The sequence below is a fragment of the Saccopteryx leptura genome, chromosome 8 (assembly GCF_036850995.1).
Source record: "Saccopteryx leptura isolate mSacLep1 chromosome 8, mSacLep1_pri_phased_curated, whole genome shotgun sequence".
Taxonomy (NCBI): Eukaryota; Metazoa; Chordata; class Mammalia; order Chiroptera; family Emballonuridae; genus Saccopteryx; species Saccopteryx leptura.
This window is the reverse complement of record NC_089510.1, coordinates 49,332,181-49,357,489: the sequence shown is the minus strand read 5'-3', so window position 1 is coordinate 49,357,489 and position 25,309 is coordinate 49,332,181. Positions and strand designations below refer to the sequence as shown.

At 37.6% G+C, this 25,309-nt stretch overlaps 1 protein-coding gene and 1 non-coding gene across 5 annotated transcripts in view; one reads left to right on the top strand and one right to left on the bottom strand.

Annotated features, from left to right (window-relative positions):
* Nucleotides 1–25,309, top strand: part of GSK3B (glycogen synthase kinase 3 beta) — a 207,564-nt gene that overhangs the window by 77,207 nt on the left and 105,048 nt on the right. For all 4 annotated transcript variants that reach the window (XM_066347732.1, XM_066347731.1, XM_066347730.1 and 1 more), the window contains one exon: nucleotides 16,957–17,040. In XM_066347732.1, the coding sequence (XP_066203829.1) occupies nucleotides 16,957–17,040 (84 nt within the window). The remainder of the gene's footprint in view (nucleotides 1–16,956; nucleotides 17,041–25,309) is intronic.
* On the bottom strand, nucleotides 7,259–7,368 carry LOC136380212 (U6 spliceosomal RNA). The gene has a single exon (XR_010746888.1). It is a non-coding gene; the product is annotated as a U6 spliceosomal RNA (small nuclear RNA).

Genomic DNA, 25,309 nt, shown 5'->3' with positions numbered 1-25,309 from the left:
CAGCTCAACTACTTACTATAGTGACTTTGTTTTGTATTGTAAAGTTTACTGAACATTGCAATATTACACTGCTCACAAAAATTAGGAGATATTTTATCGCTTCATATTCATTTTGAAATATCCTCTAATTTTTGTGAACAGTATATTTTTGAGCCACTGCTATGACTGATTATTTAAAATACTGTGAAATGTAAATTAAAATATCCTAATTTATAGTTTTAAAAAGTTACCTTTCCGTGCCTTGGGTCTCACTGGTATAAGAGACTAGAGAAACACTGCCTGTAGAAAAGGATCATTTGGTATTTTTGACTATGCTTTTTCCTTTCTTAAACAATTTTCTTTGAATCTGTGATTCAACACTACTGTCACTACCCCACCACGACCAATACGACTTAAGTGACCTTTCTTATGTCTCCTAATGTCTCTCTTTCATCTGCCCCTAGAAACCAACAATTGCCACACTTCATTTATTTTTGTTTCTTACACAATTTCTTTAGGGGATCCTATGCATGGTTGTTTGGAGGTCATCTCTGTGTTAGGGTACAGTGGAGAAGTCAGGAGATCTGGGCTTATATAGTCAAGGTTCTGCCATTAATGAGCCATACAGTTCTGTTCCTTTCTCCTTTCTCTACTTTTCCCACCTCTGCAAACTGAGACTTTCCTCTGGGCTAGGAACTATGTCAATATTAAGGGATATAAAAATAAGTAAGGGGTGACCTGTGGTGGCGCAGTGGATGAAGCGTCGACCTGGAATGCTGAGGTCGCTGGTTCAAACCCCTGGGCTCACCAAGTCAAGGCACTTATAAAAAATAAGAAGTGATCACTACTCTGAAATGGCACACAGGTTAGTGCAGGGGTCCCCAAACTACGGCCTGCAGGCCGCATGCAGCCCCCTGAGGCCATTTATCCAGCCCCCGCTGCACTTCCGGAAGGGGCACCTCTTTCATTGGTGGTCAGTGAGAGGAGCACTGTATGTGGCGGCACTGCAAAGCACGGAGCTGCTCACATACAGTACTGCTTCTGGTGACGTGGGACGCACGTGTCACGGCTTTGGAAGTGTGTCATATCACTTGTTACAGCTAGCAGTGACAAATATGGAACCGGACATTGCCATCTCATTAGCCAAAAGCAGGTCCATAGTTCCCATTGAAATACTGGTCAGTTTGTTGATTTATATTTACTTGTTCTTTATTTTAAATATTGTATTTGTTCCCATTTTGTTTTTTTACTTTAAAATAAGATATTTGCAGTGTGCATAGAGATTTGTTCATAGTTTTTTTTTTATAGTCCGGCCCTCCAATGGTCTGAGGGACAGTGAACTGGCCCCCTGTGTAAGAAGTTTGGGGACCCCTGGTCTAGTGTATGTATGCTTTAAAATGTCTTGAACATTCTAAAGTGGTTTTTATTTTTTTAGAAAAACATCTACAGTTTTTGTCATCAGTTCTCACTGTCCCAATAACTAGCCCCATGTTGCGAAATGCCCGAGGGGTCTTGGTATCTGAATGTTGCATTATTATCTCAAATTGGTAAGGCTTCTTTTACAACCAGAACTTAACTTTTAAGGTACAATAGAAATCATTTCTGTTGGTTTCCATTCCTTTTTCCTTTTTCCTTCTAATGGCTGTATCATTCACTTTGTCATTTAGAATCTTCTGTTCCCTAAAACCTCCCATTCTCTCATACATTATATCTAATCATTATCAAACTTGGCTGAATTTTTTTTTTTTTCTCTCACTGCCTTGTTGATGCTATCCCTTCTTTTCTTTTCTCATCACTACTATTCTGTTCAGGCCTTTGTCGTTATTTGGTTTAACCTTTCATAAGACTCTACCTCTGATATTCTCACTTCTAATCCCTTCTACATACCAACACTAGAATAATCCCACAGTCCAATTTAGTCATGTTGTTCCTCCTACATAAAAATCTAATGTGGTTGCTCATAGTCTAGAAAATAAAGCCTGTCCAGTTCAAGTGTATATTCAGGAGCTTCTATATAGCCTTGCCTAATCTCCAAATACTCAGCTTTCCAACTTTTCTGTGTTGTGGCTTTAATTGAGATTCCCATTATCTTCTCCTATAACTCCCATTCTTCTTCAGTCTAAATCCTGCTGGTATGTAAAGACCTATGTCAGAATCTTTATGAAATTCCCCAGAGAATTTTAGCCAGTCATATGGATTTTGCTATTTCAAATTCCTTGAACACTAGAAAATTTCAAATTTTTTTCATGACAAGGATTCTGTTTTTATTATGTGTGTTTCTTAAATACCCACATGCTCAATGCTTTTAAGGGTTAGTAATTGATGATAGCAAATACCACCCAATACTTATGGTAATGACCTACTAAGGTTTTTACATGAGTAGTTTTATTTGAGACTTACTCTAATATTAGCACTGTGAGATTGGTACTGTTATTATTTGGATTAGGCAAACTATACACAAAGAGATTATGAATTAACTTGTCCAGGGTCACACAGTTAGAATGTGGATAAAGGGGCAAGTATTTGAATCCAAGCAATCTGACTCCAGAGTGCTTTATTACATTTTATCATTGTTATACCAATCTCATATATTCTGTTCAGAGGATTTGAGGTAATTGTTCTTTGTCTTGCTGCTTTTCTTCAGTTTTAATTTTTTCCTCTAACATAGTTATTCATTTGAAATACAGTTGGTTCATCTGTTTCTGTATGTATCTATCCATTCTTAGAACTTTACCCCGACCTTTTTTATTTTTTAAAAAAATCTGTGAAATAGTAACCTAGTTCCAAAAGTCAGGAATATACATATGTATTTCCCTTTTATTCCTTTTTTCTTGTTTCTACTTACTCCCTATAGATGGCCAAATTCATTTTGTTTTAGTCTATTTTTTTCTAGGTTTCTTTTGCACAAATGAACAGTTAAGTGTAATTTCTTGGTTTCTTTCCTATACGACAGATAGGTAATAAATTAGAGATACTCTTTGTTCTTTTTTTTTCTCTTAACTATACTTCTTGGGAATCATTGCATATCAATTCAAAGGTTTTCCTCATCCTTTTACATATGTACTTTTAAGTTAGATGTATATTTTCAGTGTAGATTAAGAGAAGTAGTACAACTGAATCAAAAAGTAAACACTTGTAGTTTTGTTTGATATTGCTAGATTCCTCCCCATAAGGATTATACCAGTTTGCATTCTCTCCTGTAATAGGAGTGCCTATTTCCCCACATCTCTGACAACATGCATTGCTTTACTTTTCAATTTTTTGCCAATATGATAGGTAATAAATGGTATCTCATTGTTTTAATTTACATTCTTATTGTGAATGTAGTTTAGCATCTTTTCATCAGTTCAATGTCCATTTCATTTGTTATGATGTATGTGAATTGTCCTTTTTTTGAGCCCATTTTTAAAATGGATACTTGGTCTTTTTTCCTCTTAACTCTGAAGAGTTTATTATGGAGTTAGTCTTTATCTTTGATTTATATAGTATTTTTACTTTATGTATTCTATTTCTTTGCTACATAAAAGGCCTTTCCCCCTGGCCTGACCTGTGGTGGCTCAGTGGATAAAGCGTCGACCTGGAAATGCTGAGGTCGCCGGTTCGAAACCCTGGGCTTGTCTGGTCAAGGCACAAATGGGAGTTGATGCTTCCAGCTCCTCCCCCCCCCTTCTCTCTCTCTCTGTCTCTTCTCTCTCTCTGTCTCTGTCTCTCTCTCTTTCTCTCTCTCTCTCTCTCTGTCTCTGTCTCTCCTCTCTAAAATGAATTAAAAAAAAAAAAAAGTCCTTTCCCCCAATGTAGTCAAAGTTAATTGTTCTCTTATCATATCTGGATTTTGATTTATGGTTAGAAAGTCTTTTCCCTATAAAGCTTTACATTATAGAAAGGCTTTTCCTCAGATAAAGAGAAATTCATCCTTATTTTTTATAGTAGTTGTAAGATTTCACTTTTTATATTTAGATCCCTGATTTATTTGAAATTTATTCCTATTTATGAGGTCTACTTCTATGTATGGTGTGAATTATTGATCTAATTTTTATCCTTTCTAAATCATTGTTTCAGCACAATTTTTTAAAGGTCTTTTTTTTGGGCATTGATTTAAGATGCTGTTTTTATTATATGCTAAATTTCTACATGTGCTTGGTCCATTTCAGGACTCGCCATTCTGTTTCAATAGGTTGTTTGTATATTCCTATGAGGGTACCACACTGTTTAAATTGTAGAATTTTATAGTATGTTTTTTTTTTTTTGGCAGGGCTTAATCCACCCTAGTAACTTTTCTTTTATCTTTTTTTTAGCTGTTTTTTTGATGCTTATTTTTCCATATGAACTTTGGTATCATTATGGCTAACTTCTTAAAAAAACTTGTTGATTTTCTTTCCTTTTTTTTTTTTTTTTTTTTGCGAGAGGGGGGGCAAACTGGGATAGGCAGATAGGAAGGGGGAGAGATGAAAAGCATCTATTTGTTGCAGCACCTTTCTTCTTCATTGATTGCTTTCTCATATGAGCCTTGACTGGGAGCTCCAGCCAAGCCAGCAACCTTGGGCTTCAAGCCAGCGACCTTTGGGCTCAAGCCAGTGACCATGGGGTCATGTCCATGATTGCACGCCTCAAGCCTGAGACCCTGCTCTCAAGCTGGATGAGCCCGCACTCAAGCCGGGCGGCCTCAGGGCTTTGAACCTGGGTCCTCAGCATCCCAGGCTAACGCTCTATCCACTGTTCTACTGCCTGGTCAGGTACTTGTTGATATTTTAAATTGAAATTTTATTAACTTTATAAATTAGTGAGAACTAACCTATTTGTGATACTTATATGTTATTCAGGAATAAGTGATATCTTTCCATTTGTTCATGTTAACTTTTGTATCTTTCACGAGTATTATATCTGCTTTTGATATGGTGTGTTGTTTATTTCTGAGTATTTTATTGCTATTGTATAGTTTTGTTTTTGTTTTTCTTCTACCTGCTGAAAAGTGGTAAGCTGCTTTATAGCCAAACCTAGTTCTTTCCACTGTATCATCCATCTTTTAAGTATTCTTTGTTTTCCTTGCTAAATGTTAACTGTTTCCAAAAAAATGTTTTGATAGAGTGACGAATTCATTTCTTTTGATTATTATAAAATAGTAAACATTTTTTGACTACTTAAAATTCTGTAAGTTTAGGATTGCATTAAATAATTATATATTTCCAGAAAAAGGTTGGAATAGATTCTTCTCCTTGCCCAATTAAATAAACTAACTTGCTGAATCTGCTAGTGTCAGTGAGAGGTAATTTATTTTGGTGAAAAAATAAAAAATAAGAAGAGAGAGAATGGTCAGAGATAAAAAAAAAAAAACCCACAAAAAACTCAAGAGGGATTATCTGTACATCAGTAATCTTGTAAACTATATATCTAAGACACTGAGATGTGTGTATGTTTTTATGAAATTTCTCTGATAAGCTTAATTTCATTAGTGCTTTACTTACAACTTGAATGCCTTTTTTTCCCTCTGTCACTCATCATACTGTGGCATTACTTCAGATTAAACTACCTCACTTGGTCAATTTGAAAGTCCTTGTGATAGGAAATGCTAGTAGGATGTTGGTAGGGGTGAAGTCCAGTTAGGTGCCTTATGTGGGAGACCTTTGATATTAGAACAGGGGGAAGGTGAATCAGTCCCAAAAGCTACCTACTGATTGATGGTTGCTGAGACTGGCTTTTCCAATTTGAAAATCAGCAAGTCACATTTTTAATTAATTAGTGATCTTAGCTTCATTAACTATTAATTTCACTTCTCCTTTGAACTAAGTCGTAAGTTTCAGGTCTCCTTGTTTTCATTTGTGTGATTGGAATATGGGGGTGGAGATGTTAAGTGTCACTGTTTAGTTGTGGATGGAGAGTGAATAGAGCTTTATTTTTAAAATATACCTTTTTATACTTTACAGTTCATTAGTTTTACTATAGTCACAGAGTTTTAGTTGTACACAGAGTATCACTACTATTTCATTCCAGAATATTTTCATCACCTTAAAAGAAACTCTGTACTTATTAATAGTCCCTTTCCTCCCTCCCCCAGGCCTTGACAACTGCTAATCTACATTCTATCTCTGTGGATTTGCCCATTCTGGACAATTCATATAAATGAAATCATAATATTTGACTTTTTTATGTTTGACTTCTTTCACTTAGAATAATGTTTTTAAGGTTCATCCATTGTTCTGTGTCTCAGTACTTGAGTCCTTTCATTGTTTGGATATGCAAATTTTGTTTATGTGTTTATCAATTGATGAATATTTAAGATCTTTGGCTATTTTGAATGATGTTGCTCTGAACATTTGCATACAAATTTTTGTGAGGACTTTTACTCCCCCAGTTCTCTATATACCTGTAAGTGTGGTAGGTTATATGGTGACTTCGTGATTTACATTTTGAAGAAGTGTTAACTTGTTTTCCAAAGCAACTGTGTGCCATTGTATAAACCCATAAGCAACGAATCAGCATTATCACAACATTGCCAGTACTAGATATTATCTGTTTTTTTATTATACCTGTCTTAGAGTGAAGTGGTATCTTGTTTTGATTTGCATTTCTTGATGACTAATGAGGTTGAGCATCTTTTTATGTTTATTTTCAATTTGCATGTGTTCTTTGGAGAAATGTTTGTTGAATTCCTTTGTCCACTAAAATATTTGTGAATTAATTTTTAATTTTTTTTTGACAGAGACAGAGTCAGAGAGAGGGACAGATAAGGACAGACAGACAGAAAGGGAGAGAGATGAGAAATATCAGTTCTTTGTTGCGGCACCTTAGTTATTCATTGATTGTGTTCTCTTATGTGCCTTGAAGGGGAGGGGAGAGTGTAGGGGGGCTACAGCAGAGCAAGTGACCCCTTGCTCAAGCCAGTGACCTTTGGGCTTAAGCCAGCGACCATGAGGCCATGTCTAGGATCCCACACTCAAGCCAGCAACACCGCACACATGCTGGTGAGCCTGCACTCAAGCCAGCTTCCACAGAGTTTTGAATCTGGATCCTCGCATCCCAGTCCAATGCTCTACCCACTGCGCCACTGCTTGGTCAGGCAAAAGATTTTTCCTTTTTTATTTTTTTGTGACAGCGACAGAGATGGAGGGAGGGACAGATAGGGACAGACAGACAGGAAAGGAGAGAGATGAGAAGCATCAATTCTTTGCTGCAACACCTTAGTTGTTCATTGATTGCTTTCTCATGTGTGCCTAGAATGTGTCTAGATTGATTTCTTTCCTTGTGGCTCTCTAGTTGTTTCAGCACTATTTTTTTTTTTTGGTAAAATATGGAACACTTCACAAATTTGCAGGCAATGCTTGTACAGGGGCCTTGCTAATCTTCCCTGTATTGTTCCAAGTTTAGTATACTATGTGCTGCCAAAGCAAGCACCAGCACAGTTTGTTGAAAAGATTGTCCTTTTTCCATCGCAGTACCTTTGTTCCTTTGTCAAAGTTCAGTTGTCTATCTCTAGGCACTCTTTTCTGTCCCAGTGATGTATTTTTTTTGTTTTTTGTGTTTCTCTCTGATATATTGTCTTCTTTTATTGTGGCTTTATAATAAGTCTTCTTTTTGGTATTTTTTCGAAGTTAGAAGCGGGAGGCAGTCAGACAGACTCCTGCATGCGCTGACTGGGATCCACCCAGCATGCCCACCAGGCGGTGATGCTCTGCCCATCTAGGTCTTTGCTTTGCTGTGGCCTGAGCCATTCTAGCGCCTGAGGCAGAGACCATGAAGCCATCCTCAGCACTGTGGCCACTCTGCTCCAATGGAGACTTTGGCTGAGGGAGGGGAAGAAAGAGAGAGGGAGGAGAGGGGGAAGGATGGAGAAGCAGATGGGCGCTTCTCCTGTGTGCCTTGCCTGGGAATTGAACCCGGGACTTCCACACACCGAGCCAACTGGCCAGGGCCTTTTTATTTTATTTTTTTAAAATCATGTGAGAGGCAGGGTGGCGGAGAGACAGACTCCCACATGCACCCCAACTAGGATCCACTTGGCAACCTCCATCAGGGGCTGATGTTCTGCCTATCTGGGGCCACTGCTCCAGCAATCGAGCTATTTTAGCACCTGATGCAAGGCCATGGAGCCATCCTTGGTGCCTGGGGCCAACTTGCTCATTTGAGCCATGGCTATGGGAGGGGTGGAGAAGCAGATGGTCACTTCTCCTGTGTACCCTGACTGGGAATTGAACCCAGGACTTCCACACACCAGGTCAATGCTCGACCGCTGAGCCAACTGGCCAGGACCTTATAGTAAGTTTTAAAGTTGGTGTCAGTCCTTTGATCACTCTTCAATACTGTATTGACTATTTTATATCCATAAAATAAATTGCTGGGATTTTGATTGCATTGAATCTGTAGGTCAAGTTAGGAAGGATTAGCTTCTCGACAGTATTGAGTCCTCCTGTCTATGTACGTGAAATATGTTTTTATTTATTTAGATCTTTGATTTCTTCAGATTCATAGTTTTCTTCAAGTAAATCTTGTGTGTATTTTGATTTACACCTAAGTATTTTACTTGGGGAAGGTGCTAATGTAAATTGTATTGTTTTTCATTTCAAATTCCAATTGTTAATTGCTGGTTTATAAGAAAACACTTGACATTTGTACCTTAATCTTGTATCCTGCAACCTTGTTATAATCATTTGTTTCAGAAGGTTATTTTTTTTGTTGTTGATTCCTTGAGGTTTTTTTTTTTACAATTTATATCATCTGTGAACAAAAGTAGTTTTATTTCTCCTTCTTTCCAAATCTGTATACCTTTTATATCTTTTTTATGTTTTTTTGTCATATTACATCCAATACAATGTTGAACAGAAGTGATGTAAAGAGTTGGGGTTTTTTTGCTTTGTTCCTAATCTCAGCAGGAAAACATCTAGTTTCTGCCCATAATGCCTAATGTTAGCTGTAGATTTAATCAATTTGAGGATGTATTGCTCTATGTCTAGTTTGCTGAGTGTTTTTATTATGAGAGGATGTTGAATTTTGTCATACTTTTTCTAATCTATTGATACGATTAGATAATTTTTTGTTTAGTCAGTTGATTTGATGGGTTATAGTAATTCTTTTTGAATATTGAAGCAGCCTTGCATACCTGAAATACATCCCACTTGGTTATGGTATATAATTCTTTTTATACATTTCTGGATTCAATTTTTTAAATATTTCATTATGGGTTTTTGCATCTATGTTCATGAGAAATATTGGTCTTTAGGTTTTCTTACTTGTAATGTGGTCTAGTTTTGGTATTAGGGTAATGCTGGCATCATAAAATGAGTTAGGAAATATTCCCTCTGCTTCTGTCTTCTGGAAAAGACTAAAGAATTGATACCATTTCCTCCTTAAATGTTTAGTGGAATTCATCGCTGAAGCCAATTGGCTGTGGTGCTTTCTGTTTGGGAAGATGATTATTACTCATTCAAAATTTTAGTAGATATAGGCCTATTCAGATTATTTATTTCTTGTATGTATTCTGGTAGATTGTGTCTTTCAAGGAATGTGTCCATTTAATAGTCACTGTACTATTTATGAGATCCTCAGAACCTATTCGTGTTATAACTGAAAGTGTGTACACTGACCAACATCTTATCTCTTTTCCTACACTGTCAGCTAGCTCCTGGTAACTATCCTTCTAGTTTGTATGAGTTCACCTTTTTTAGATTCAACAGAGAAGTGGTATCATATCATACAGTATTTGTTTTTCTCTGTCTGACTTACACTTCACTTAGTGTAATGCCTTCAAAATCTATCCACATTGTTGCAAATGGCAAGATGTACTTGATTTTCATAGCTGAATCTCTCTCTCTCCCTCTCTCTCACATGCAAATACATGCACAGAGTCATGTGCCATGTGCCACATAATGACCTTTTGATCAATGAGGGACCATATATATGATGGTTGTACCAGCCTATGAAATTATATGGAGCTGAAAATTTTCTAGTAACATTGTAGCACAGTGCATTACTCAAGTGTTTGTGGTAAAGCTGGTGTAAACAAGCTTACTGTGCTGCCAGTTATATAAAAGTGTAGTACATACAATTACGTAGTAGGCTGTACCATCTAGATTTGTGTAAGTAAACAGAATCACCTAACACTACATTTCTCAGAACGTATTGCTGTCATGAACCAGTACGTGACATCACATCACAGGTTCTTTATCCATTTATTTGTCAGTGGACACTTAGGTTGTTTCCATGTCTTGGCTATTGTGAATAATGCTACAGTGATTATGGAAGTACAAGTATCTCTTCAAGAAAGTAATTTCATTTTTTTAATATATACATCCAAAAGTATCATTGCTAGAGCATATGGTAGTTCTATTTTTAATATTTTGAGGAATCTTTATACTGTTTTTTATAATAGCTGCAACAGTTTACATTCCCACTAACAGTACACAGAGGTTCTCTTTTCTTTACATTCTTGCCAATCAATATAGTAATCTCTTGTCTTTTTGATGATAGCCATTCTAACAGGTGTGATGTGCTATCTCTTTGTGGTTTTGATCATTAGTGATGTTGAGTACTTTTTCATGTACCTGTTGGCCATTTGTGTGTGTGTTCATTGGGAAAATGTCTATTCAGATCTTTTGCCCATTTTTTTAATTGGCTTGTGTTTTTTCTCCTATTGAGTTTTATGAATTCTTTATATATTTTGCATATTAACCCCTTATCAGATATGACTTGCAAATATTTTCTCCTATTCAGTAGGTTGCTTTTTCATTTTGTTAATGATGTTTTTTGCTGTGCAAAAGCTTTTTAATTTGCTGTTGTCTCACTTTATTATTATTTTTGACACCTTTGTTTTTGGTGTGGCATCTAAAAAATCATTGCCTAGACCAGTGGTTCTCAAGCTTTTTGAAGTTGGGGCACATTTAAAATCCTACAAATAATTGTAGGCGCACTATATACAAGTTTCTGAGAAATATGTTATAATTAAGTCAAATACTAAAGAAAAAATGTAAAGTCCAAGCATGCTTTTATGATAATTAAACAAAATAAATACAATTAAATTTATTCTGACATTAAAAAACATTTTTATGTTACATTTTTTGTTATGCTTTTTATAATTAGTAAAAAAGAGGAGTTAAAAAATAAAAAAATGACAAAAAAGTTATCTTTTTATATATATAAATACATTCTTAATAAGATTTAGTAAATTCGGCAGGTCCCGGCACGAGTGTGTTAAGTTTTTTCATTTTTGTGTTTATTAGAAACACAAGCCTAATGTGTCCTAGCGATTTCTTCGATGTTTGGGCATATATTTGAAAAGCAAACTCTCACTTCCTCATCAATACATTGAAGAATTACTCTCTTTTTACTTTTAATTGTGTTGAGGGTAGAAAATCCTAATTCACATAAATAGAATGTTGAAAATTGTAGTAAAATGTTCAAAGCTTTTTAAGATACTGCCACATAGTCTTCTTTTACAGAAATCCAAAAGGCTTCAAGAGACAATTCCTTATATTTAATCATCAATCCACAATCAGTGGATATAGCTGCCAGTTCTTCTTCTGTTAATGTTAAACCAAAATCACTTGAAGCTTCCATGAATGGGTTTCTAATCCAGTCGTATTGTTCAGTGTTGTGATGGAAAATGCTATAAATTAAATTCTGCCCGTCAGCCTTCAAGTCCTGTTTTATTTACACTTAAATTTTGTTCACTTCCAGAATCAGATTCTTCAATATCATGCTTCTTTTTGAGAAATCTATTCATTTTATTTGGGTGTATTTACCTAAAAATAATATAATGACATGTTAATAATAAATATAATAATGATGTGTTGACAAAAAGAGAGGTATTTTTGTAATGAAATGGTATAATAGAATAACTATATTTATGTTTATATCTGGGCACATGCCACGAACCAGCGCAGCTCGTAATTCCAAGTCTCAAGTGGGAATGGTGCAGAATTAAGAAAATATGCAGAATTAAGAAAATATGGGATCGGGAGGGCCCTGTAATTGCTACTGGCAAGAACAAAGTGTGCTGAAAAACTGCATCTTGCTTTATTTATAGGGCAAAGTGGGCCATTAGCAAATCAATGATATCTTTGATCATGTTTCCAAGGCAACCTAAGAATTTTACCAAGTGTAGAAAACCCCCACCATACACATCATCTTAACTTTATACCAAACAAAGGATAGAAGAAACTTGCCTCCAGTCTTTTCAGGGAACATGGGGGGGTAGTGTAAACAATCTAGCACCACAGCTTAACAGCCTTTTGCAACCTAATCAGGCAAGTGAGGTGGGGGGTTGGGCAGACTGTCAGCCAATTCCCCACAACTCTGTTGGGTTTTTGGTCCTCATCAAGCACATATTTCTCTGGAATACCATAGGGCACACCTAGAAATCTTCTAGGGTGCACCAGTGTGCCCTGGCACACACTTTGAGAACCACTGGCCTAGACTGTTGTCAAAAGGCTTACTCCCTATGTGTTCTTCTGATTTTACTGAAAACTACTCAGTCCTCAAGGTAGCAGACCTGTGGGCTCTTTGTTTCCTGGGATATTTTCTATTTTCTGCCAGTGCCAATGGACATGGGTTCTGTTCTCTGCTATAAGTGACGGTAGCCTCTTCTGGCAGCAGAATTTCTGGTTTTCATGGCCAACCCTGCCTTGGTTAAACCACCTAACTGAGTTGGGTGATGACAATGGGAATGGTAGCATTCCCTAACTAGAAGGCCTCTGGCCACCCCTTTCCTTACTCCTATCTAGCAGCTTTTCATTTCTGAATAAATGAAAGCTTATTCATTTCATGAATAAATGTTTCTCAACTTGTTGCATTTGGATGATTTCCAGAGCTCTAAAACGATTGTTTTGTACAATGTAGTCCATTTTATAGGTGCTTGGGGGAGATCTCTTCATTCCTTTGTAGATGGAACTTTCACCTGTTTTTGAACTTTCTAACTTCTGAGTCCTTCGCTCCTGTCTCCCAAGCCCACTTTAATTCATACTAGCCAGGCTTTTGTCACAGCCATTCTAGTGAAATCACTCTTGTAAAGAGTCATTATCACCCTATATTTGCCATCTCCGTATACCAGTTTTCTGCTTTCATCTTAATCTATCAGCAGCTTTTGACATAAATAGTTGCTCCCTTTTTCTGAAAAGTTTTTACTTGGCTTCTGAGATAGCATTCTTTCCAGTTTTTCATTTTACTTCATTGACACCATATAATATACTCCTTTTTATACCTATGATTTTCTTTTCTGTCTAAACTTCTTTCCTAGGTGATAGATATACTGTTGGGTTCTCTTTAAGTCTCAAGTACAGGTGAACAACAGATGCATATATCTAGCCTGTCTAACAAGGATTTCAAGTTTTTTCTTTTAAAGGTTTTATTTATTGATTTTAGAGAGTGGAGACAGAGAGAGAAAGGCAGGGGTGAGGGAGGAATGGGAAGCATCAATTCTTAGTTGTTTTTTATATGTGCCTTGACTGTGCAGGCCCTGGGTCTCAAACCGGCGACCTCAGCATTTCAGGTCGATGCCTTACCCTCTGTACCACCACAGGTCAGGCGGATTTCAAAGTCAAGAGATAGAAAATAGAACTCTTGATCCACTCTTTTCCTCAAATTTACTCTCTTCCATTTTTAGAATGATCTTTTAAAAAGGTAGATCAGATGTGTCATTTTCCTGGTCAGAACCTCATTGACTTTTCTTTACATTTAGTGTGAAATTTATAGTTTCTTACCATGATTTATGAGTTTATATGACATACCCCCTGCCTACCTCTTTGAACTTACCTCCCAGCATTCTCTTTCCGCTTAGCATGCTACATTCTTCTTCAAGCTGTTTCTTGCATATGCGAAGCCCACCTCTAGGCATTTAAATTTGGCGTTTTCTATAATTGCAGCATAGTACTCTTTCCCATATCGTCACATGGTTTTCATCTTTAGGTTTGTGTACAGATTTTACCTCTTTTGTGAGGTCTGCTCTGACTTCCTTCTTTTTGGCATGCTCTATCCTCTTTATGTGAAAATACATTGTTCATTTCTCCCTGTCATCCATAGACTTCAGATTTGATGAGGGCAGGAACTTTGTTAGTCTTGTTCACTGACACATCCTTAATATTTTGAATGATGCCTGGCATAGAATAGGTTCACTATATTTGTAGAATAACAGTAATTTTTTTTAAGTGAGAGGAGGGGAGATAGACAAATTCCCACATGCACCCAAATTGGGATCCACGTGACATCCTGTATCTCAGGCCGATGCTCTGCCCATTTGGGACCATGCTTGAAACTGAGCTATTTTTTTTTTTTTTTCATTTTTCTGAAGCTGGAAACAGGGAGAGACAGTCAGACAGACTCCCGCATGCGCCTGACCGGGATCCACCTGGCACGCCCGCCATGGGGCGACGCTCTGCCCACCAGGGGGCGATGCTCTGCCCATCCTAGGCGTCGCCATGTTGCGACCAGAGCCACTCTAGCGCCTGGGGCAGAGGCCAAGGAGCCATCCCCAGCGCCCGGGCCATCTTTGCTCCAATGGAGCCTCAGCTGCGGGAGGGGAAGAGAGAGACAGAGAGGAAAGCGCGGCGGAGGGGTGGAGAAGCAAATGGGCGCTTCTCCTGTGTGCCCTGGCCGGGAATCGAACCCGGGTCCTCCGCACGCTAGGCCGACGCTCTACCGCTGAGCCAACCGGCCAGGGCCTAAAACTGAGCTATTTTTAGCATTTGAGGTGGAGGCTCCATGGAACCATCCTCAGCACCCAGGGCTGATGCACTTGAACCAGAACCAAACAAACCATGCCTGCAGGAGGGGAAGAGAGAGAGGAGGTGGAGAAGGGAAAAGCAGGTGGTCACCTCTCCTTTGTGCCCTGACCAGGAATCAAACCCAGGACTTCCATATGCCGGGCTGATGCTCTACTGCTGAGCCAACTGGCCAGGTCCATACTAGTGTTTTCTATAGAATTAGTATGTCCTTAGTGAACTATTAAGAATGACTTAGTAAAAATGGCAAGGCTTGAGATAATTGTCTATTTACATACATTTCAGGCATGGACTTTGCTTAATATTGCCTAATAGTTACAAAATATTGTTCTATGAAATTTATGTTTTGGACCTTTTAGAGAATTTTAAAATGAGAAAATTTAAGCCCCCTTTTAAAAAGAAGAGTAAGGGTAGATGAATATTTAGGTCCATGTACTTGCTTCACTTACGTATTTTTTATACACAACTTCTCGAAATTTAAAAATCCTCTGTTACCTTGGTTAATGACTGTGGAAAAATAGTTTAACATATTTGGCTGTGTTTTTAAAAAGTCAATCTTAGTATCTGTGTATCAAGAGAAGAGTGAGTCTTAGCTTGCTAGCAGTTCTCCCATAAAACTAGTTACCTAGATGTGAATTGGCAGAGTATAGATATGCTTTCAGAAATAGCTTCAATTTGGAATGGAAACTGACACAATTTTGAAATTGGTCAAGTTTTGTGTTCTCAGTAACAGTTAAAACTTAGAGTCTGACTTTAGTCATTATATTTGTTAAAGCAATTATACTGTAACATTTGTTTATTGCTTCAGCTATAAACATTTTATGACAAGTAATAGAATGAATGATTGATGATTTATAAGAGAATTTAAAATATTACTGTCTACATAAGCTCAGCTCTCATGGTCAGTTGGGACAGAAGAAGAGTCCTCTTGAATTTCCTATTTCCCTGAGAGAACAACCATAGAGTAAAGCAGTGGTTTTCAACTTTTTTACACTTGAGGACAGGTAAAAAGAAGAGTTTTTTCAGGGACTGCTAAGGCAGCAACCACCCTGAGCATAAGCGAAGTCAACTAAGATCATTGCGTCTGTAATTTTCATACATCAGGGTGGTTAACTCTTGCAAGCTGGCACGAAATTTCTGGTGGACCTTGTCTGCAGACCAGCAGTTGAAAAACAGTAAACTAGAACATATTATATGTTTCTAGAGGAAGAGGAACATTCAAATCTTTCTGCTACTATCTTCTAAGAACTGAAGCTCATTCTGCTCTAGGATACTTCTGCTTATTTGGCTTATTGTTTCATGCATTCCTCACTTTTTTTTTTTCCTAAATATAACAGCATTTTTCTTCCAAATTCCCAGTTGTATACTTTGTTTTGTAGCTCTTCTAAATCATTCTTTTAGCTGAAATTTTATGTTTTTTGTCTGTATAGCTGGTACTTTGGTATCCTTACAGTATTTTATGACTTTATTAACTGATTTCTGACAGCCCACATATGCTGTTGCTATTTATTTTCTCTTTTAATACATACTCCTCAAATTTATTAGCAAAATTTATGGTATTAGGTCATCATATTATTTAATGTTTTCTCTCCATGAAGAATGAGCACAACTTGGAAACTTCCCAAAGGCAAAATTATTTGTGTTATCTATAAATTTATGAGGACTGTATAATTTCTAGTATATCATATTTTAACTCTCGAAAATTTAGCAGCAAATCCCTTCTAATGGGGTTAATTCTCAGATTTTCACTGTTTCTTGGAAAACAGTAGGGTTTGTAAGAGTTTTCAATTGTTTGGTGTGTTGTTGATTTTTATTATAGTTGTAAAAATGACAGAAGTAATGTTCATTTCAGATGTACTGGAGACCTGCGCTTCTCAAATTGTTTCTTTTTCTTTTGTAAAGTATAGTTTTAAATATTCCCAATTCATTGAGGACTGATATTTTGGTAAAATACAAATGAATTACTATAAAAGTGAAATTTAAAGAAGTACAAAATGTAGACCCTAGTTTATAATGTAAGATATTAATATAAAATTATTCTGTCAAATATCTATAAAAGATTCAAAACATGTATTTTCAATCTGACTTGCAGAGCAGTAGTAAATAATTTATGGACTACTAACAAATAGTTTATAGGTGAACACTGTTCTGTAGACCATTCTTTTTAGTGATACAGCCTGGTTTTTGTAATGTTCAATATTATTTTAGAAACATTAGTCAATATGATGAATAGCAGTTATCCTTTCAAAAATATTTTTATGTGTTTTCTTTTCAGAACCGAGAGCTCCAAATCATGAGAAAGCTAGATCACTGTAACATAGTCCGATTGCGATATTTCTTCTACTCAAGTGGTGAGAAGGTAGGTCATGCAGAAAGTGTGGATTGAATATATTGATAGACTTGTTATTCTTATAGAAATAATCCCCCTTTCCCAAATGAACGTTTTGCTAATTGAATGGCAGAATTCCAAAACAGGCCCTAGTGATTCTGAGTTCAAGATATGATCATTAATCATCATTAGTTATATCAGGAAAAAGTTAATGAAATGATTTTTTTAACAATTTTCTTCCTTTTTTAACCTTCTGCCATCAGTTCTGAAGCAAATTTGTATATATTTTGAATCTTTTATGTTCCTTATGTGCTTCTGGAGCCCCATGTTAATTCACCTGTTTATTGGAAGGAGGAAAATTATACCATCATGTTAAGTTGAAGAATTGTAGGGGAAGGAAGGGGACTTTGGTAGGACCAGAATAAGACTTAAACATTGAGAGGGAAGTTTAATCTGTCCTTGTAGGGAAAAGTTGGAAAATGTATAATATTTCAGAGCTTGTTGCAAGTGGTCACTGTTTATGATCATGTTTAATTCTGTATGCTCACATTTAATTCCATGAAAGCAAAGGATAATTAAGGAAGACTTTGTACTATAAATCTTTCTCCCCCTCCCACTTCCCCTTGGTCTTTCTCTTCAGAAGATGTAATAAGTAATGTATTGCACTCACTGGAATTGGCAGCATAGAAAATCATTTCCTTCTGCTTTTCTTTCTGTCTTTTTACTGTCCTGTGTCTTCCCAGATTCAGTTGTTTTACATTTTTTTCTTCACTGGTTTAGGTAAGGGGGCGGGACAAGTAACCACTTAATCTTTTTGGCTAAATAAATGACTTTGGATAAGTCATTTGATATTTTGGACCTCAAATATCATGCATATACTATCTAAAGTCCTTAGATCCATAATGCCTCTTGATTTCTAACATAGTAGTATATTTCACATACCTATTTCCGATGTTAAAGTATTTTTTTATTAAATTTTATTTAGATTATTTCCTCAGAAATTCTCTTTATCATGACAGAGCCTGTAATACGGGAGAGTACTTATATATTAAGCCAGCATTGTGCTGATACTTGCCTACAGATATATAATTGATGTGTGGGTGTGTGGGGTGGGGAGAAGTAGAGAGGAAGGTGGGGGAAAGAGGAAGAGATAGAATGCATACTAATATTTTAACAACCAAGTTGGTTCTTTAGCGAGTCTTATTTTTCAGGTGCACCTCTGCCTTTAAGTTGAAATGATTGCCTCTGCTTATATTAGAGACTATAAATCCTCATAAGTATTTGAGCTCTTTTGTTTCTAGAGCCAGTGACTTGATTCATGCTTTTTCTCTTTTTCTTTTTTTAACCCAGCAAACTGCCTATTATGTCTCTAATTTTATCTTGTCTTTAATTTTGGCATGTCTTTACTTTTTCCTGTCCCTTCCCAAATAAAATTATGGAGCATCTGTTATGTTCACTGCACTCTTAATAATGGAATTTTGCATCCCCATGACTTTTTGCTGTTAGATGCTAGACATAATAATATCATAGGGAGGAAAGTAAAGGTCAGAATTATTTGTTCCATGAACCACCGGAGTGCTTGCAAATTAATTTGCCAAGTTCTCCTTACAAAGCCCCTAAACATTTTCACCTGACTACTTAATTTATGTTGCTTTCCCTATTTGCCAGGTACTATTTGACTGCTTTACAAATATTAACTCATTTAACTCTTATGAAGATAAAGAGAAAGGGGAGAATATCAGAACTTTTGAAGGCTCTATTTGTGATGGCACCTAAAGGTTTACCTGTCTGGTTTTGGTTTGGTAGAAGCCTCCATCAGTTCTAGCTGTCACTTAATCCTGCCTTGGGAGTGACAATGGACTGTTATCTGTGTATCCCAGAGGATGGTTTTCCTCCCTGCTACTGTGCAGAGCTGCTTATTTATCTTAAGCAGTTTTACAGATAAAGAGCAATTGAGAAGTCATTAAGGGAGATTAACCAGAGGACACAGAACCTCTCTCTATTATTATAAAAAAGAAATATACTTTCTAATATTTTATTTATCTTAGAACTTATTCTGAGTATTATAATTATAAAGTTTCCGAAGTGAAAAAAAAAGACATTTCTTAATTTTGGATAGCTCAATTAAAAACAAACAAAAAAACCAGAAAGAAAAGTTGTGATTATTGCGAAAATAATGATCCTTCCTTATATTAAAAAGGATAGCTTCTTGGCCCACTCATGATCTCCACTTCCTTTCTTCTGATTTGGTTTGTTAGGACCAACATCTCACTCAAGAGACCAGGTAGTAAACTAATACAGGCTATATGAGATGGGTTCTGCTCTAGGATTGAAAGTTCAGGTTTATTGTTATTCTAACTCTCCAAGAGTAGGTTATTGAGAATGAACTCAGAACTGCTGTTTAGAAAAGGATATGATGTCTTAAGAAATTCTTACAAATCCTTAAAGGTGATTTCTTTCTGAATGTGGCAACCCTATATTAGGTAGGCATTTTACTAACAGAAGCATTATGTCCTGTGACTATATATTAGAAGAGTTTTTTTTTGGGGGGGGGGAATAATAAATTGTTTGAGATGTCTCAGAACCATGCAAATAGAGATTGATGCCCAGTAGACAGGTACATGTTTGACTTCATCCATGATAGAGACACAAAATGGAGGGATGACATTGACAAGGTTGGCTGTATAGGGTGTGAACTCTTAGGAGTTTGAGGAGGAAGAAGACAGGATGTTGTTTAAGGCCATGATGGTGAAGAGCCAGCAGTTTGCTAGTATTGCCTTTTGGTCCTAGAATATGTTGAAGGGTGAGGGCAGCCTTCATTTGGGAGAGCTGCAAGGAAGCCACTACCTTTGGGTAGGATTCATATTTTATCAGTGGCAAGGCAGTAAAAATCCTCTATGAAGAGATCAGGGTTAGAAACTCCGTGAAGAATTTCTTTTTGGGGTTTCAGAAAGCTCAAGGGAAGCTCTGGGTAGGAGATGAATGTTAAGAATATGAGCCTAAAGAAGTCTTGAGGAGGCATGTAGGGGATTGAGCTGAGGGCATTGTGAGGATGAGAAAAAGAAGAACTCCGTGTTTCAGGATTAGAGTGATGATAGACTTTAAGAGACATCATCATCTGACTTTGTCATTTTCTACCTCTTTTTCTAAGCCTTTTCTCTCCTTTCTCTTATATCTCTACTTTCTGGGGTTTTGTCCCTTCAACTCTGGGTCTCTGTGTCTGTCTCTGGGTTTCTATTCTTCCCTTTTGGTCTGTGTCACCCCTCACACATCTCCCCTCCCCCCTTAACACTGTTGTAATGGCTGCCTGGCTCTCTCTCTCTCTCTCTCTCTCTCTCCCACTCCCACTTCGCTCTCTGTTGGCTGTGTCCTATATGTATCTCTCAACCTCTTTTTTGAGTTTCTGTACCTCTCTTCCATTAGGTTTCTACTCATCTTACTCTTTCTTTGAATATCTAATCCTTTCTAAATCTTTATATGGGTTCTCATTTGTCCTGAGCCTGCCTTATTCTCTTTCTCAGTGTCTTTTTCTCTGAGCTTCTACTACTTTTTTGGTTTTGAAAAAAAATTTTTTTAAATAGTGCCTCTTTATTTTTTTTTTTAAGATTTTATTTATTCATTATAGAGAGGAGAGAGAGAGAGAGAAGGGGGGGAGGAGCAGGAAGCATCAACTCCCATATGTGCCTTGACCAGGCAAGCCCAGGGTTTTGAACCAGCAACTTCAGTGTTTCCAGGTTGACGCTTTATCCACTGCGCCACCACAGGTCAGGCCGGTTTTGAAATTTTTAAAGAAGAAAAAATTTTACTCTCCTGATTTTTTTCTTTAGTTCCATACATTTTATTGCATATATACATGTTCTACATAGTTGTGGGAATAATTATTTATAATCTTACTCAATATTCAAGATCTCAAAATCCTCCCCTTGTTGCCTAATTTTTGTAGTTTATTGGTTTTGCAATATTCCATTAAGTTGATGAAGTACCTAATACTCTTAACTATTCTCTCATTGTTAAATATTTATAGTTGTAGCTAAACTATTCCAGGACCTTATCATAATTTCTGTCCATAAATACTTTTTAGCTCTGGGTGAAGTTAAAGTAGGATTGCTCTAGTATTTGGCAGATATTTCCACTGACCACAGTTTGACTGAATGGTTATGTCTATTTTGGTGACCTTTTCTTTATTGTGCTCCACCCTGCCATTTTACAGACTGTTTTTCTTAGGGATTATAATAACCAGCTTAGCCTATACTTGGGGAAAGAGTAGCCAGTAAAACTAGAAGAGGAGTTAAGTCAGGACAGAGACAGAGCTGTGACCTAATTAGTCTTAGCCAGTCTTCTGATTGAAATCATTAATGTTTGCTATAGTAACTAGAGCATCATGTAGTCAATTAGTATACTCTGGGTTACCCAACAGGTCTTATTAACTCTAATTTAGTAGCACACTTTCACCTTGATCAGAGAAAAATGGGATATTTGAATGTTTGAAAGACTGGGTTTATAATACTTTTATGAATTCTAAATATTGTATATATATTTTTTAATATTGATATGTAGCAGTAGAAACCTCTTTCCCCCTTAATGAAATTATATAAAGAAACGTGTTTTATAAATAAAACAGATTAAAAACAAAGTTGCTCTGGTGAAACTGGAGTGTGGGACCAGCTGACTTTGCTTTCCTTGAATTGCTCACCTCTGTAGAACCCCAGGCCTCTGAAAGCTGCTCATAGTATGTAAACCACATTGTGCCTTTATAGGAGCCTTAAATTTTACTTAAATCAATTAATAGCCTTCTTTAAGAAACTTCTATAAATAAATTTAAGAATCTTCTATAAGTACCTTACATAATAATATTTTACCTATCGTTTAGCATAAATTGATTAATGAGGTAGCCTTCCTTAAATGAAACTCTCCCTCTACTTATATGAGGCAGTTTAAATAGCAAGGATGGCTTATTTTTCATACAAATTTGTTTTGTTTTTTGTTTTTTCTGAAGCTGGAAACCGGGAGAGACAGTCAGACAGACTCCTGCATGCACCCGACCGGGATCCACCCGGCACGCCCACCAGGGGGCGACGCTCTGCCCCTCCGGGGCGTTGCTCTGTCGCTGTCGTGACCAGAGCCACTCTAGCGCCTGGGGCAGAGGCCAAGGAGCCATCCCCAGCACCCGGGCCATCTTTGCTCCAATGGAGCCTTGGCTGCGGGAGGGGAAGAGACAGACAGAGAGGAAGGAGAGGGGGAGGGGTGGAGAGGCAGATGGGCGCCTCTCCTGTGTGCCCTGGCCGGGAATCGAACCCGGGACCTCTGCACGCCAGGCCGACGCTCTACCACTGAGCCAACCGGCCAGGGCCAAATTTGTTTTATTGATGGTAGCTGTGTGGAGGACTATATGCAGAAGGGGAAGATTATATCACTGCTCTGGGATCAGGGATAAGAGTGCAGTGCTTGATTATATCTATTTGCCACCATTCCTGGAAGGAAAGGATTGGGGTGAATATATTCTGAAAAGTAAAGCGCACTGACTTTGTAGCTAGAAATATTTGGGTTTGTATCCCAGTTCTGCCACTTGATAGCAGTATAACTAGGCAAGATACCTTTGTAAATCTTTTACCCTTTCTCATCTGTACCGTAGAGATTTTGTAAGGAAGAAATTAATAATGTTTATTGTCATAGCACCTGGCATATAATTAACGCTTAATAAACATTAATTATTACATATTTTACAAATTATTGTATAATAATAGGAAATATATATTGTATTGCTGTGTGTTAGACATTACTCTAAGCCCTTTATGTGTACTTTATAACTCACTTAAATTTCACAGCAACTCAGTGAAGAATAGGTACTGTTGTTATCCCTATTTTATAGAAGAAACTGAGGCAATCACAGTTAAATAAGTTACTTTAAGTCATACAGCTACTGAGTGGCAAAGTTAGGAGTCAACTCTAGGCAAACTGTCTCCAGAGTCTGTATAGTACGCAATACTCTTTAGCCTAGAATGCAGATTTCTCCAGCAGCAGTGTGTTAGAAATGAAGTGTTAAAAAATATCATAGTAGGCTCTGGCCGGTTTGCTCAGCAGTAGAGCGTTGGCCTGGCGTGCGGGGGACCTGGGTTCGATTCCCGGCCAGGGCACATAGGAGAAGCGCCCATTTGCTTCTCCACCCCCACCCCCTCCTTCCTCTTTGTCTCTCTCTTCCCCTCCCGCAGCCAAGGCTCCATTGGAGCAAAGATGGCCCGGGCGCTGGGGATGGCTCCTTGGCCTCTGCCCCAGGTGCTAGAGTGGCTCTGGTTGAGGCAGAGCGACGCCCCGGAGGGGCAGAGCATCGCCCCCCCTGGTGGGCAGAGCCTCGCCCCTGGTGGGCGTGCCGGGTGTATCCCAGTCGGGCGCATGCGGGAGTCTTTCTGTCTCTCCCCATTTCCAGCTTTAGAAAAATACAAAATATATATATATATCATAGTAATGATTGCTGAACAAGGGGGAGATTGTACAGTTCTTTCTTGAACTTTAAGCCTTGTGCTGTATAGTAGCAGTAGCAGTAATAATACTAGCCAACACTTACATGGTACTTCCTGTATTGTCAGGCATTAATCTAAATACCTGTTAGAATTATTTTTATTTTTTGGAAGAGCTTGAAGAGGATTGTTGTTAAAACAATCTTAAATGTTAGAATTTACCAGTGAAACTATCTGGTCCTGGATATTACTTTCTGTGAAATTTTTGATTACTGATTCAATCTCTACTTGTTCTATAGGTTTGCTGAAATTTTGCATTTCACCTTAAGTTAGTTCTTAGGAATATATTAGTTTCTTTTAGGTTATCTAATTGGTTGGCACACAGTAGTTTATAGTATTCTGCTATTGTTCTTTTTATTTCTGTATTATCAGAATATTCAGTAGCAATAGCCTAACTCATTTGTGATTTTAGTTACTTGTGTCTTCTCTCTTTTTTTTCTTTGCTAGTCTAGTAAAAGGTTTGTGAATACATTGATCTTTTCAAAGAACCAACTTTTTATTTTCTTAAATCTGTTTTTTTTTTCCTGTTCTTTTATTTATCTTTGGTCTAATTGTTATTATTTCCTTCCTCTGCTAACTTTAGGTTTCATTTCCTCTCTTTCTAGTTCTTCAGGGTGTAAAGTCAGGATATTGACTTGCTATTTTTTTTTTTAAGTGAGAGGATGGGAGATAGTAGGACGGACTCCTGCATGTGCCCCAACCAGGATCCTCAGCAACCCCCATCTGGGGCAGACGCTCACTTGAATCAACCAAGCTATTTTAAGCATGTGAGACTGACTCACAGGGGCCAACCCAGCTATCCTCCATGCCAGGGGCCGATGCTATCGAGCAGCCACCACTTGGCTGCGGGAAGGGAAGAGGGGGAGAATCATATGGCTACTTCTCTTGTGTGCCCTGACCAGGAATTGAACCCAGGATGTCTATACACCAGGCCGACGCTCTGTCCACTGAGCCAACCAGCCAAGGTCTGAGATCTTTCTTTCTTTCTTTCTTTTTTTTTTTTTTTGTATTTTTCTGAAGTTGGAAACGGGGAGGCAGTCAGACAGACTCCCGCATGCGCCCGACCGCGATCCACCCGGCACACACACCAGGGGGCAATGCTCTGCCCATCTGGGGCATCACTCTGTTGCAACCAGAGCCATTCCAGCGCCTGAGGCAGAGACCACAGAGCCATCCTCAGCGCCTGGGCCAACCTTGCTCCAATGGAGCCTTGGCTGTGGGAGGGGAAGAGAGAGACAGAGAGGAAGGAGAGGGAGAGGGGTGGAGAAGCAGATGGGTGCTTCTCCTGTGTGCCCTGGCCGGGAATTGAACCCGGGACTCCTGCACACCAGGCCGGCGCTCTACCACTGAGCCAACTGGCCAGGGCAGAGATCTTTCTTAATGTAGGTATTTACAGCAGTTGATTGTCCTCTTGAGTACTGCCTCTTATAAGTTTTGGTATGTTGTATTTTTGTTTTCATTTTTCTCAAGTATTTTCTAAATTTTATTTTGTTCAAAAGTATATTGCTTAATTTCCTCTTTGACCTGTTTATTTAGAGTGTGTTAATTCTAAACATTTGTGATTATTACTAAATTTTTTTATTTTCTTTTTGTTACTTATTTCTGGTTTCATTCTGTTGTGGTTGGAGAAGATACTTTGTATAATTTCAGTCTTTTAAAATTTATTGAAATTTGTTTTGGGGCCTAAATATGGACTATCTTGGATAATATCCCATGTGCACTTGAGAAGAATGTGTATTCTTTAGTTTGGGCGTGGAGTGTTTTTTTTATACATCTCTCTCTCT